The 16,117-nt window shown below is 39.7% G+C and overlaps 1 protein-coding gene across 1 annotated transcript in view; it reads left to right on the forward strand.

Annotated features, from left to right (window-relative positions):
- The first annotated feature begins 5,783 nt into the window (after positions 1–5,783).
- Positions 5,784–16,117, forward strand: part of map3k5 (mitogen-activated protein kinase kinase kinase 5) — a 91,622-nt gene continuing 81,288 nt past the window's right edge. The window contains exon 1 of the mRNA XM_023299704.3: positions 5,784–6,734. Coding sequence (XP_023155472.2) covers positions 6,305–6,734 — 430 coding nt within the window. The 5' untranslated portion in view covers positions 5,784–6,304. The remainder of the gene's footprint in view (positions 6,735–16,117) is intronic.

Below are 16,117 nucleotides of genomic sequence, written 5' to 3' on the forward strand. Positions count from 1 at the left end.
ATTTTTGCAACATACAGTTAGTCTGTGTTTGCACATACCTGTTAATACAAACAATGTCTTCCTGCAATTTTTTTGAAAAAAAATCACACTCCAACAATAGCATAGGAGAGAGGTGTGCAGATTTTTGAGATATGATCTGAGATATATGATTAAAAGTGTATATTATATGTATAGCAGAAAATGATCTGACTACATATTAAGAAAATCAAGATATTAAAAATCCTGGTTTCAAAAATCTGTTGACACAAAATTCTGTTCAGCTCTATATAAATTCAATAAATATTAACCAAGCGACCTGTGGAGATTAAAAATGAAACTAATGTGAAAATGTCAAAACCAGCAGTTCCTTTAAAGTGTACTTGAGGTTGGCTTCACAAGTCAGTCCCCAAATGTCCAACTTTACAGCAGAAATAAACATGTTTAGAGATTGTTATTTTAAAAAAATAGTTTGATCTCTGTAGGTATTTTGCCTTGGTCATGAAAACTTTATGGGGGATAATTATTTGCATAGCTTACCTGTTTAATTTATGTGTGGTCACCTGTGTGGCAGGTGGATGCCTTCACAGGACCATTCAGGGCCCAGACACCTCAGCTCCACCTACTTTCCACTTCTTTGCTCATTTTTGGATGAGCCAGGAGTTAGGAGGCATCAAGCCAACAACTGGAGCTGCCACACAGGTCATATACTATTTTTTATTGTTTCTTAGCTTTAATTCTACTGCATGTATCTAATACCTATAACTACACTGCATATTTGTAATTATTTATACAGTCACTCTAATCAGATTCATATAGAAATAGAGTCAAAATTACAATACACAAGGCACAACATATAAAAAAAATATGTAAAACTGTGTTTTCAGAATATGTTACTTCAGGTTAAATTGGTATTTAGGGTCTTAAAGGTCTTTAGATTGAAATCTACATATGAACTCTGTCATCCTCAGCTTAATACAATAAATTATTTTTTAAAAGTATGCAACCAGCAAGCAAAATGTTAGAATTAGCTTTACTTGAACCTGATACATCATCGAATGTTGCTTAAATGATAATGAACATCATAATATTTGAATAGTGGAATATATTGTAACATATACTAATTAAAAGTAAGTAATTTTGACAGTCCAAGTACATTTTTCCTGATTAATGCTCTGTCTTTCAATTGTAATACTTGTATTTGGTACCACTACTGATTATGGCCAAAACTAAAAAAAAAGTCAGTAAATTGAACAGAACAAAAGGTTTCCTCCATTCAGACATTACTGGAAGTACCTTGTCAGTATTCTTTACATTGTGTAGCAGCTTAAACATGAGAATCTCTGGGTCACGGCTCCAGGACAAACTGACCGCCAGCGGCATAAAACTTTCTGAGGCCTGTCTGCAGGATGCAGAGCATCAGCAGCTCAGCTCTGTCTGCCAGATGTGTCAAGCAATGTTGGTTGCAAGATTCATGGTAACTGTTACTGTGCATAGTTTTTATACTAATTTGTCTTCACTGTGTTTTTGTCTCTTAATTGTTATTTTCTGAATACAATAAAGATTGAAATTTAAGTCTGTCAGCAAGTGTTGATTTTCTTTACTTTTTCTTTTTAGTTAGTTTACATGTACAAACTGGTTCATGTGTATTTATGTGAATGAATCAGTGAGAGAATGAGAGACAAGGGGACACAAATAAAGCCAACTGAGTCAGGAAAATATATATATTTGACCTTATTGAATAATAATATGTAATATGACTTTTTTTTTAACCTTAGCGTTCACGTTACTTGATTTGAGTGTGAATGAGAAACATGGTGATGCATTAATGGTTGGTATGATCTGTAACTTGCCCACAGCTAAATGATGGAGAACAGACAGATGTGTTTAAAGAAATAACACAACCCTGTGGATGTGTTTGGTTTGGCAGCATTTTCACAGAAAACTGAAGACTGCCGAGTGTTGATTCAAGGATGGTCAATGTGGGACATCTAGTGGCAGAAAGGGAAAAGGACACTTATTGCAACTTCACTGGTTTATTTGTCTTTCTTTACCTTTGTTCAACTTGATATTGTTTCTCTGAAAATCAACATCTTAATGACCCACTGAACCACAGTGGTGTTGTGCTACAGAGAGCTGAGCTGAGCATTACATAACTTGAGTTTGAGCTGCCACTGAAAGTTTGAGTTAATAACTGACAGTTAAAGCAAAAAAAAAAAAAAAAAAAAACTGTACAACTACAATATCAAATTTCATGCCAATCACCAAATGGTCATAGTATCTGTAGATTATACTGTATCACACTCCTGTTGAAGGCCATTTTCACTTTCACTGTTGAATATTGTCCATTATAAATAGTTACAATAGCGCAGAGCAGCTGTACACACTATAATGTACACTCCTGTTCAAAAGTTTAGGGTCTCTTAGAAATGTTCTTATTTTTAAAGGAAAGCATTTTTTTCAATGAAGATAACATTAAATGAATCAGAAATCCATTCCAGACATTATTAATGTGGTAAATTATTATTCTAGCTGGAAACGGCTGATTTTCAATGGAATATCTCCATAGGGATACAGAGGAACATTTCCAGCAACCATCACTCCTGTGTTCTAATGCTACATTGTGTTAGCTAATGGTGCTGAAAGGCTAATTGATGATTAGAAAGCTCTTGTGCAATTATGTTAACACATGAATAAAAGTGTGAGTTTTCATGGAAAACATGAAATTGTCTGGGTGACCCCAAACTTTTGAACAATAGTGTATAACTGGCGCATTGAGGCTACTTTACACTAAGCACTGCTGTAATCCTACAGTGCAAAGAAAGACAAATTCCTGCTTTAATCATAGTAACTTCAGGGATATACGCAGACATTAAGATCTAGTTTTCATCTTTAAGATTAAGCAAATGTTCTGCTGTTGTATGTTCTTTGAAATCAGGCCTGGTATAGCTTATAAGGTTATCTAGTTGTTTTTAAAGGCTACTGCAGATATACTTATTGAATTCTAGTGATGTACCTTGAAAATATCATCATACTTTCAAACAACACAGGATGGATATTGCTGATGGGAATACAAAGTGTGTTTGTTGACACATTTGGCTTCGTAAAATCAGTAGAACTTTTAACCTGAAGAACATCTTGTCTCAGAGTGATGCTGTAAAACTAGACCACGTATTTGATATTTCCAAGCTGGACTATTGTGATTCTTTATTATCTGGATGTCCCAAAATGCTACAGCTAGAGTTCTGACAGGAACCAGTAAGAAAGCTCATTCATCATCCTTCTCTTCACAAACAAATCTCTGAATGACCAACCTCCATCTTTTTATCTTGATCCTTTTTGTACCATATTATTATTCCAATGGAACACTTCATCCTTAGACTGTGGCTCTTGGAGCACTTCAGCTATCAGGCTCCTCTGCTGTGGAACCAGCTCATAGTTGTTAAGATAAGGAAAAATGCTCTTCTGTTATAAATGGTATAGTTAGGGTTAGTTATGCTGCTATAGGTCTAGGTTGCTGGAAGACATTCCATGATGCACTGAGCATCTTTCCTCCACTCCCCCTTCTCTCTCCATACATTAATCTGCCACCGTTACATGTCATTGTAGGCATCTGTGGCTGCAGAGCTCGACAGTTCTGATCTACAGTTACTGGAATCACCAACCCTCCCAAATGTTCACTATTCTCTTATACAGTGCCTGTCTGTTTTTCTCTCTGTCCTGCTGTCTCCTCTTTGCCTTCACTCCGACTGGTCGAGACAGATGGTCACCCTCCCTGAGTCCGGTTCTACTGGAGGCTTTTCCCTGTTAAAGAGGATTTTTTTTTTTCTTCCTGCTGTCCCCACAGAGCTGCAGAAAGGGAACCTTTGGATTTGGATGTTTGGTTTTAGTGTGTATAAGCCAATATACCAGAGTAGGGTATGCATTAGTGATATTTGTGATGAAAGCCAAAGATCTTTGAGAGATTTTAAACATGAATATTGTATTTCAGATTTAATTTGGTCCTTCTACCCTTAACATTACTATTTTTCATCTGAGGTGTTTCTTCTTGCAGTTAACCTTGCTCTAACAGTTCAGGCTCTGCTATCAGGTCTCCTCAAGAGAAATAGACCTCTGTTAGAAACTGCTTATAAAATTCCTAATGGTTTTGCTCCTAATTATCAGATTTGCTTTTATGTCATGTACCTTTGATACCTCTATGAGCCCTTAAGTCTTCTGGTAGTGGCCTTGTGTGTGTGTGTGTGTGTGTGTGTGTGTGTGTGTGTGTGTGTGTGTGTGTGTGTGTATGTGTGTGTGTGTGTGTGTGTGTGTGTGTGTGTGTGTGTGTGTGTGCGTGTGCATGCGTGTAGAGTTTACTTTATTGCTTGTGAATTTTTGCTTCTCTTACCTCTGCTGTTTCCTCATTGCATTTATCTATGACAGCATTTCACTGGTTCATCAGTCCCTGTCGCTACTGAATTTGTAATTCATAATGTGATGTTATGGGCTGAAGAATGCTGTTTTTTATTGCTTTATTAGTACATTTTGTTCTGTAAAGCACTTTGTGTGTTAGACTCTATTTGTGTGAAAAGTGTTAAACACATTAATTCGGGTTTATTGTGATCTCCACCACTATCCGTGGGGCAAAGCAGGTCCACTCCCAGCGATGAAAAGTAGTTAGAAATATAACTGCCCTTTAAAGCTGAGGGGTTTAACAATATACCAGTTTCATTTAAAATTAGGACTTACAAAGAAAGCATGCAAATATTGTTTTCTATCAGAAGGACGTCACTTGAAGTTAGCACAGAAATTCTATTTCCCACTTTGTCACAATTGGTAATGGAATAATTTCCACTTCATTCCTGAGAGAGAAATTCATTTAATCCTCCCAAAAGCCATAAATATCTAGTGCATGAGCAAAAAGTTTTTAACGAGTAGAGAATACACATATTTTAGTCCATACAGTTGTGGTCAAAAGTTTACATACACTTGTAAGCAACATAATGTCATGGCTTTCTTGAGTTTCCAATTAATTCTACAACTCTGTTTTTTCTCTGATAGAGTGATTGGAACAGATACTTCTTTGTCACAAAAACATTCATGAAGTTTGGTTCTTTCATGACTTTATTATGGGTTAACAGAAAAACATTTGACCACAACTGTATAAATCTGTTTATTTTTTCACCTCAAGTAATGAGCTGCAATATCAATTCCTCACCACAAGAGGTCCTCCTTAAAGCAGGAAATAAACGCGACGACCGGGTTGCAAAAAGAATTCCAATCGGTTTTAGATGAATTATTACATCATTCCTGAGTGCAGTGAACTCTAATATTTTTTAAAGCCACATCGTACCAGGCTGCGCCTGCAGGCTGGATATCAGCTGAAACTGTTGTATAAGACGTTTCACAATTTACTGTGTAATCTATTCAGGTCATACAAGCTTGGACCAAAGATGCTGGTTTGCAACAGTATGAAACATTTCCATCTCACAACCTCGAAAAAATAGCGCTGCCTCGAGAGAGATGGATGTTAGTCTGGACTATAAACTTAGGTTTGTTTGTTTGTTTGTTCATCATATCCGGTGATAAACAGGAGGCCCAACAGCTTTTCATTTTGTTTTAATAGCAGAGTGGATGAGACATGTGATGGGTGCTGACGGACTGTTTCTTGTTTTTTTGTTTTGTTTTTTTGTTTGTTTGTTTTTTTTAGAGTGTTTTCAGTGAACTGCTCCTTTCCTGAAGTCCACAGCTCCACTTACGGTCCTTCTGTCTCCGCCCAGTTACACAAGGCTCCTCTGTTGTCTCTCCGCCCCGTGCGTGAGTGTGGACGGGAAGATAAGAGTGGAAACTGGGCAGGGTCTATCTGCACATGAAAACACTCTGGTGGGACTTTCTCCTTCGACGGATGACACTCCGAGACGAGCCTTTAAACTGCGCCGAACTTGGACTGGGCGTCACGTCGGTGTTTCCTGTGGGCGTCGCTGCGCTGACGCCGGCCGTGCTGCTCAACTTTGACAACTGTGGATTTGTTGTGAGAGCTGAGGCGGAATGCACGGTTTCGGTGGCTGTTCCCGCTGTGTTTTCTGCTCAGAGCCGTGTCGTGTCGCGGATCTACGGGGGCCGTGGTTTTTCTGAGCGTGCAGTCAGCAGCAAACATGCAGCATGATGGGGAAGTGCTCCTCTAACTGCCCGCTCTCCTGTTTACACACGGGACGAGTTTGCACGTCGTGCTTGTGCAGAGGCTCCATGGGTGACCGTCGTGCGTAACGTTGGCTCTCCATGGAGGACTGCTGGAGGAGCCGCTCAGCACAACCCACACTTTAAGACAGGCAGAGACACTTGATGCAAGATGAGTCAAGACCAGGACGGGATCTGCTTACCGGTACCTTGCTTTGGTGCTGGTCCCCGCAGAGAGCCTCCTTGTGGGGAGAATAACAGCAGCAGAAGCGCTGGTGGTGGAGGAGGAGGAGGAGGAATCCCTGCAGCTGGGACTTTCTGGCAGGACTCGGTGTTGGGAGGCGGGGGGCTCAGCCCGACCCCCGGTAGCTGCCCGATGGACGGCGGAGGTTTGCTGTCCACCGGTAAGACCTGCAAGAACAGGCCGGTGACGGTGGCGTACGTGGTGAACGGAGAGGCGAGCCAGCAGAACAACGCGGAGAGCATGGCCCTGCAGTGTCTGAAGGACGCCTGCGACACGGTGGGCAGCAAGCTGGAGACCGTCAACTTTGGCAAACTGGACTTTGGGGAGACCACAGTGCTGGACCGCTTTTACAATGCAGGTGAGTCAGGTGCAGGAGAACTAAAATCCTTCCACATTCAACCCTGAAAAACTTCCCAAAGTGCTCCCATCAAACGAAATTCAGGAGTAGAGATGACTGACAGCACGTAAACATTACATCTAACTGATTCTACATCCTAGATGGTGAATTTTGATCCTAAATGCTGTGATTTTTTTTAGACCAATCCTTTAAGCTCAACTTTCCTCTGTATTATAATGATCAAACCATCTGCCCCTGAAGTCCCAATACTTCATGATGGCATGACACAGGAATGCCTACCCCTCCTCTAAACTATTTCCAGAGGTCAAAAGTCACTTTTCAGGCATGGCCTCTGTTCCTAGAAACAGTTTGCAGCAGGACAGGTTGCTCTGAGCTCCCAAACACAACTCACAGCTGCATGTCACGGCTTGAGGCTGCAGCCTGCATGTTTGTCATTTCCACACCAAGCTGGAGCAAGAGCATCATTCAGGCTTGTTTAATTTGCTCCACAAATGTGGGGGGTTATTGTTCCACACACACACACACACTTTTCCCCCTTCCATTGTGCACCTCTAGTGTGCTGCAGTGTCATAGTTTGAGCCATGAGGCTAGACTTTCCACTGGAATTTACTAGAAGAGAAGCAAACTTGAAACCTGTGACTGAGAGCACTTTCCACCTCTCATTCATACTGTATATGTAGTAGTTGGCTCCTAATCCTACTGGAAATGTTCAGTTGCATAGTAAGCCGTGAAAAAAGCCGATTGTTCAGGGATTTTAATGAAATACAAGCCAGCTGTAATGTGCAGCCAGTGTTTGCACTTCACAAAGATATTTGGTGTCAGGACACTCAGGAAGCACAGAGGATTGTGCTATTAAGAACCACAAAGCCTTTTAAAGAACAACAGCTCAGCAAAACCGTGAAGGATACAACTACTAAAGGCTTTATCAGTCTTTGGTGAGGCCAATGTCAAACCCTAGGTACACACTCTATCACCCTAAATACAACTGTTTCTTCGGTCTTTATTTGCATGGTGTCAGAAATGAAAAAGATTTACCTAAAAGGAGTTTTAACTGAAGGACAACACAAATGAAAATGTGAATCTTCGTGATCTCTGAAGATATTAAAAGGAGTTGTTTTTTTAAAAAAACAAAAAAAACAAACAAACAAGGCTACTGTAGATACACAACACAGTGAAAAACTAGTCTAGTAGGTACAACCAGACTAAACTTGGTCTAAAGCTTAAGTATGTGCCATCAAGTCTAGTCACTGGTATTTATACAGCACATTAAAAAAAAACAGCTGTTGAGCCAATGTGCCACTTTTATGTATAGAAGTGTTTCATTGACTAAACTTTAGACCCTTTTATGATGAATTATGTCTCCCAATGAAAACAGTGCTTATTTGGGTAATAATCTGACTCACCACATGTAGACTTCAGGTATAAACCTGCTATTTCCACTGTGCATTTCACACATCTTTCTCTCCCACTCCATCATCTGTGTGTTGCCGTTTTTGATATTCCCTTCACTATAGGAAATAACAACCCCCCAAGCAACAGCGTACGTACTGAAAATGTCACGTTTTGCTGCAGATTTGGATTGTGCATTAAAACAGCCATGCTTGGTTCTTCAGTTAATTATCCATTTTAGTCACATCGCTCGTCTTCTCACCAAAACAAGTTCCTTGTCACTATTTTGTAGAGGCACTGTAGCTACATCCTGGGCTTTGCAACACCCAAGATGACTCTGATTGGTTCATAGAAATTCAGATATGTCAGAGATTTTTTTCTCTATGGCAGAATGATAGTGAGGTGCTGTCAGAGCGTTCTCCAGCACTGATGCAGTTCTGTGGAGATAAGTCTGACAATGAGACACTATGTGGGTAGAACAACGTTGTAAATTTTATAGTAGCCTGTGCATGGTTAATGTACTGATATGCTTAGTAATAACCTAGCAATAAAAACAATTTTGGGGTTGCCAGAATAAATTATTAACTAACTCATGACATTAACATTTCTAAGAACGATTAATTGGAGATTACATATGTAAGTATCTGTTAGTCAGTCCCTCCAGGATTTCGCAGGTGTTTTTCGAGATTGTTGCAACCAAAAATGTCTGAATTCGCGGCATCTTTTCTAAAAAATTGCGATGCAAGTTGCGATGTTTTAAGCCTATTTGTTGTGATGAAATTGCGGGAGACAGTGACAATTGCTAAAAAGTTGCATTTTTTTCAGCTTTTAGAACATGTTCCAACATTGTAATTTACAATATTTATTCCGAAATTAATTCTTTAACGCTTCAACCCATTTACACAAAAGCTGGCATACCATGGTGGGAAATTAGCAGCTGCCAGATACTAGTTTAACATGAAGTGGTTGGTAGATTAAAGGCACAAAATGAAATTTACTATTGAATGAATCACATTTGGACATATCTGTCAGTGGCTTAAAAAGTAAATTTCACTTCCTGGCACACACGTATGTTCACACACATATGCTCACAGCTTGTCAAGTCAATTAACAAGAAAAGCATTCAGAGAGCACAGTCCTCCACCAAGACTGTTCATTACCTGACCTTGCGCTTAGCACAGGCTTGTGTTATGTATTTGTACATACCGAATAGCGTGACCTAAATATGTAATGGGTGGCGGGAATTGATAGGACTTAGAAACACCCCCACAATTTAACCAGTTGTTCATTGTATCATTTTCGATACATCCACAGTGGTGGATTTGTAGTAGGATCGCAAGGATGTGATCCTCAACAGGCCGCTGAGGTAGCGTTCACTTGTTGCCATGGTTACCGTGCTGTTATCATACGCCGTGCCGCTATCTCAATGGGAAATACGAAACAAATTTGTGGATCCAGACTTTAAGCCACATCACTGCAAAATCGAATCACTTGGTTCTTGTGTCATTTCTGACCTTCCCTGAAAATTTCATCCAAATCCCTTTGTCTGTTTTTGAGTAATGTTGCTAAAAGAGGAATGATTCACATGTGCCGATCATCACATAACTCCGCCGCATTCCTTGGCGGAATAATTAATCTAACTTACCTTCATTCTTTCAGAGCTCCAACAGATCTGGATGCTACAGTTTCCATGACAGTGATTTGTCTGGTCTGTGGTCTGCTCATTTCAGCTGTTCTCCTGATATGTTTAGTGGTAGAAAAGTGTTTATCAATCGATGATTTTTATTTTTATCTTTTATTTTTTGTATTCCACCACAATATTGCACGGGTGTAAAACATCAGAGATTTAATTGTTTTGTACAGTCTTCAGCAGTAATTTATGGTGGTAAATGAGAGACATTAGAATGGGACATGTCTGCATCTTCAAACCAAAAACAAGGAAGTGAATTCGGTGACGTACGTGCATTATGTTTGACTGCTATGATTGGTGGAACTCACGGGAGGCTGGCCAAAATTGCGGAAAAATTGCGGCGATTGGACAAAATAGCAAGGTCGCGCAGAATTCGCGGAGATTGGTTGAATTCGCGTGAATTCGCGTGAATTCGCGCAATCGCAACATCGCGAATTCCTGGAGGGACTGATTAATAAATGGTTGATAATAATCCAGTCTACACACAAGAACAATACACCAAAGGCTCATATTCATGTCTTATACTAAAATGACTAATTAGCCATTAATAACTCAATAAGTTTCTACTAATGAATCATATGCATAGACTTTATATAAAAATGGATAAACCCTCTGTGGCATTGCATGTAGGTTTCCTGAACAGCACTTTTGAAGCTGATTGTGGTGGCTTCATCCGTCTAAATCAACAGAGGAGTTCTATAATAATACAGTCCTGTACAGTTGTCAGGAATGGGAAAAGTAGGTATGGAGACCAAAACTATTGTTTGTACCAGGCTGTTAGCATGTTTATTTCTGCTGTAAATTTAGACATATTACTGTGGGGCTCTAAGAGGATTGATTAATTTTTGGAGCCAGCTTCAAGTGGCCATTTAAGGAACAGCAGTTTCTGATACTTAGAGCCCCGGAGATTGAGGGACCATTGTCATTTGAACTCCTTGTCTGAAACATCAGTACAATACAAAGTGATGGTAGTCAAACCAAATTGAAATGCTATGTGTTAGACCTTAAGCAGTCTACAGAAAGTTAAATGTAGTAACAGTAATCATTTTACCTACGTCAAACCATCCAAAGCCCTCCTTGTAAGAGCATACCAGTGAAACCAGACAACTGTAGAGTCCATTGCACAAAAGACAAGCTTGTTACTTCTCCTGTCATTAGTTGTACAAACACATCAAGTTCCTTGTATTTTGTTTGGTCTTCTTTCTCTGAACTGCTGTGGAATTTTCTCATAATACACATGGGAGAGCAGTGGCATTTTCCCAGAAATGCGCCGCTGTATCTGTTCAAACACTCCTCTCCATCCTTTTCCTGCACAAGTGTGTATCAGAGATGAAGGCCAGACAACAAAAAACTTTAAACAATGAGCTCAGGGACCAACTGCAAGCTTGTGGGTCCCTGCTAATTTGGAAAAATGATTTGACAGATTCAAAGACAATGAGAAGCTGTTTCTACATGTCCTTAAATGTCCTCCTCATATGATTCTGTGGATAAAAATGGCATTTGGCTGAAAGATGGTGGAGCAGGATTGCCTTTAGGCAATGAAACACAGGAAATGTTAGGAAAAAATAGAGAAGCAAAATTTTGGCCACAATAATTCAATCACTGGGGGCTTTGTTTCCTCCAGCCAAGCTGCTGAACATAGATTCTGTCCAAAGAGTTCAGATCTGAAGTTATATAGATGAACCATATTTATATCAATGTCATTTTTCTCACATTTTTATGTATCACACTAGAAAAGTTACCAAAAATGGCAACATTTAAAAAATCACTTCCTGAATTTTGCAATGAAATCTTTACACTTGCTTGAGGTGGGTTTTGCCTCTAAAAGAGTTCATGTCTTTTAATAGGAGATTTCAATGTGTTTTTTTAAAAATCAGGTCTAATGTATCAAACGTTTAACTGATCACTGGTTTCTGCTTCTAGAGAAGTGGAAGAAGCTGTTTCAGGGAATTCTTTGGATTTTTCTCTTGCGTATGGCCAAGTCAAGTGGTTTCAACTGGTGTTTTTTTTTTTTTTTTTTTTTTTTTTTGGCGGTTGGCAAACTGCTGGTTTTGTTTGAGATTTGTGATCTGTTCTGCCACTTTCTGATGGCACTGGCACAGTGTAGTTTATTTGCTCTAAAGCAGTTGATAGAAGTGAATGTAATTAGCTTTTTTTTTTTTTTTTTTTAACCATTTTTGCTTGTTAAATAACATGATTGATCAATTATGGAAATACCAATTTTTGTTAAGTTGAATTAATTGTTGACTTGTTTCAGTACTGCTTAGCACTACTGAGTCCATTTCAGTCTGGTGACCTTACAGGTTAAAGCATGTCACAGTGTTCAATATTAGATATCAAATTTGATGCATGACATTAAGCGATGCTGGCCTGTTGTCGTCAGCTCATGTCATCCATCGGCAGCACAAAATGTAGTGACACAAAAACAAGCTTTACCCAGCTTTTAACTCCATTCAGAATGGGCAAATAGACGTCGTCGTGTCAGGTAGTGACAGCTTGATCCTAAATTTCTGTCCCAGTCTTTGTCAAGGCTTTCAATCAGCTGATGGAAGAAGGACGTCACAGTCCACCACATTGCACTAACAATACTTTTATCTGGTCCTTTCCAAAATTACATAAGTAGTATCACCTTTTGAGGGCCGTGCATTGAATGGTGTTTTCTACCCACCAATACGACAACAAATTCACATGTGCCATCATCTGACTGACTAACTTATTTAAGAGCTCTTAAATCAGAAACACAATGTATATTTGAGGTGTTTCATAGATGTCAGTTTTTATCTTTGTTTTTCAAAACGCCTAAAATGTCACATTTCTTTTTTCAGAGATGTTTAGGTATTTTGTCCTCTTTGTTATATGATGTTTCTTCTTGCTTGATCTTGATCAAAAACTTCAGAGGAATCGGTTCTTGTAGGTGTTTCTCACTTGATCATCTTGACTGAGGGTCAAGAGAAAGAATCTGATTGATGGTGGTGTTTCTACACCGCAGTAATGTGATATTCAAGCTGATACTGCTCAAATAGCATGTTAGGTGAGTGACTGGTTGAGTAAACATAAACGCCCTGAATTGAGGACACAATGAGGTATTGTCAGAGTGAATACAGTATTGATAACAAAATGCTAATGCACACTGAGAAAACCAGTTTCAAAATGTAGCGTTAGAAATGCAGCTGTGAATATTGGTATTCATCAGGGGTCAGATGTACAGACTTGTGCTGCTCCACCTGTTTTAGTGTTTGGTGTTGTGTCAGAGCTGTGGTGTGCAGGGCTTTGTCTCTCCAGCTGATCATTACACTCTATCACTGTGTAATTTATAGGGAGCACAATGACTTATTGAACAATTCCTGAGCACTTTGAAAGTAGCTCTGCCTCCATCTGAGTGTTTGCTTACCTCTTGTTTTGTGCTGAGAGCCTGACTCCACCTCTCAGCCGCCTCGCTGCCAGCAGCTCAGATACAGCTCACGCTGTTTTCAGGCCTTTTGTTTGTACTGTATGGTGATATTAAGAAGGCTGAGAGGAACATATTTTCAAGCTCTGAGGTGAATCGGTTACGAGGTAGAAATATTTTGAAAGCATCTTATCTACTAAATCACATTTTGTCGTTATGTCTGTGTTTCCTGCAGTGTTGCTTACCTGCTCCAGCGTTGAACCACCATTATTATAATACAGTATTGAACAGATTTGTATCCAAGAACTGACTGGGAAATTACTGGTGCTGAAACTAAAGGAGAAATGTTGCCTCTTTGGTGAATATTAAAGTATCTCTGAGCAAGACTAGTGCTTTTTTCACCATCTGTACATATTTTCATTAGTCAGTTAAGCTAATGAAAAAAATGAATCAAATGCACTCGGCAATTCCAATAGCCCAAGATGTTGTTTTTAAAATCTATTATGTTGTGTATTCAGTAATCTAAATTTAAAATAGACATTCTGTGAGTCCCAAAACTCTCTGGATGATTTGAAAGACAGGTCATCTTTAAAAAAATATACAACAATTATGCCATCTAACAGAGCCAAACTCTGTTAGATGGTCTGCGACCTAATCATATGTGACTTGCAGTTTAGCTGGGGGAAAAAATGATCAAATCTAAGCTTAAAATTGAAAAATTTCATTCACTTTATTGTACAAAAAGAACTTTTTGCACAAGATTCTGTTAAAACAGACTCTGATTGAGCTGTGGCCAACAGTCATGAGACAAAAAAGTTCAGGGACTTTTCAGCTGGACTGCAGGTTGTGTTGACACGGAGCAGAGAGGAAGCAAGTATGGAAACAAATTGGAGAGACTGAGTGAAAAATAAACATGCTTGATCAATAAAATAAATGTAGCATGGCTCAAGAGCAGTATACAGAGAGGCAAATTGTAAGTTGTTGGAACATACATTCAGCATGGTGAAATATCTTTGTGGAGTTGATGTGCAGAGTTTGTAGAGACTGTAAAAATGTACAAAGTAAAACATTGTCGTATGTACAGACACCATTTTTCTAATATTGATGACACCTTTGGACACTGGGGATATTGTTGAACATGATGATTTATTTATTTATTTTTGCCAGCACACAGTCAGAGAAATCGTGTCTGTGTCGTATTTGACTTTTCTGCGTTCTCTCTACTTGGTTGTTCTGTTTCCATAGAGGTGCAGGACTTTATATGTTGTGAAGAATGAGCCCAAAGTGAGTAAAAATGTGACAGAAACCAAACATTGCTATGAAACTGCTCGAGGATCAGAGGGTGAAAACATGTTCCTAAATTTAAGAGGCTGGCACTGGAAATTGTTCTTCATCTGTGTTTCATCAGTTGCAACAACAACAAAACTCATCTGCACGTCTTCACAACATAGACAACTTACAGGGCTAGTTGGTGGACTACTTTAGCTAGCGAGCCGACAAGCTAGCAGGCAGGATCTGCCAAATGTAGACCAAACAGAGCTGGATGTAATCCTTGCACAGTGAGTGAGGTCCTAGTATGTCCACTGTCAACACCACCAGGCGTCAGCTGACAGCTTCTTGTTGATGGCATCTCGGGATTCACCAGCGTAAGACTCCCGGCTGGGAGGCCACTCTGCTCTGAAATCCCATCAGCTGGGCCTCTGCTAAGTTGTTTATCCTCCCTCCTGTTTACTCTGCATGCTTGGCTGCTTTTCAGAGGTTAGAGAGCACAAGGTCAGAAGGAATTAGCCCATGGGCCACTCACTGGTGTCTGGGGAGAGCTGCCTCCCCCTCGGTGGGAGAGGTAGGCTGCAGGAAGAACTGCAAGTGCACATTACCGAGACAGATTTTTTCATGCTGATATTGTTCAACAGGAAGCATAATGTCGGCTCCAGATCAGAGTGTGTTCTTCATTCATTGTTACTGTTAAATTCGTTTTACAATAGAAGTATGTCAGAGATTAAACACTTAGACTAGCTGTCATGTCAATTAAGTGTTTTGCTCGGACGTCTTTGCATGTTCTGTATTACTAATAACAGTAATACCCAAAATACTTATGTGCCGTGTTTCAACATGAAGCGGTCTTCAAGACAGTATTCCTCATGTAAGCTGAACATGTTGGAAGTGCAGTATAAACCCCAGGCTAAATCTCTTAAGTGAGCTTCAAAAAAATGACAAGAGGTGGAGAAGTGAGCTGGAGTATCAAAGCTCCCTTTCAAGCCTTATCAGGGTTCATTTTAGGTGAAAGGCGGCAGCATGGGCTCGCCGGCATCTTTAGAAGCCGGTGGAGGGTGAGAGAGAACTGATTCATATCGAGTTTGGTATCATGATAAGGCAGAACTAAGCAGTGAATGTCTAAGATCTGTTGGATTGCTCTCTCTCTCAAGTAGTACAGTTGCTGTTACACTGTTGTTTTCTCCTACAGACTCATTGCTGCATGCAACAAGTTTTCAGTGCACTCTGAGGTGTCTCATTATAACACTGTAGCCAGGCAGCAACATAGATGTGTTAATCATCTGTCTGTACAACTGCTTCTCTCACAGACAGTGTGCGGCTTTTGTCTGGTTTGTTTCATTGTTGTCATTCTACATGCATACCACAAAGATCACAGTGAAGTGTTTGCAAAACTGCATGGGTGGTTGTGGGAAAGAGAAAAATCAGTTTTTGGTGGAGACAAAAAAAAAACTTGACAAGAGGAGATGCAAACTGACATTGTGTGTCTTTTTGGAACCAAAATCTCTCAAAACCCTAGTGTAGTGTTTCAGTAGGTAGTCTATGACAGTATTTGACTATTAACTGAGTAAGACACCCGGGTCAGCTTGATGCCTGCAGCTGATGAAGAAACAGTCTGGGCTTATAACACTGCAGTCTTTCTAA

Source organism: Amphiprion ocellaris, chromosome 12 (assembly GCF_022539595.1).
Source record: "Amphiprion ocellaris isolate individual 3 ecotype Okinawa chromosome 12, ASM2253959v1, whole genome shotgun sequence".
Taxonomy (NCBI): Eukaryota; Metazoa; Chordata; class Actinopteri; family Pomacentridae; genus Amphiprion; species Amphiprion ocellaris.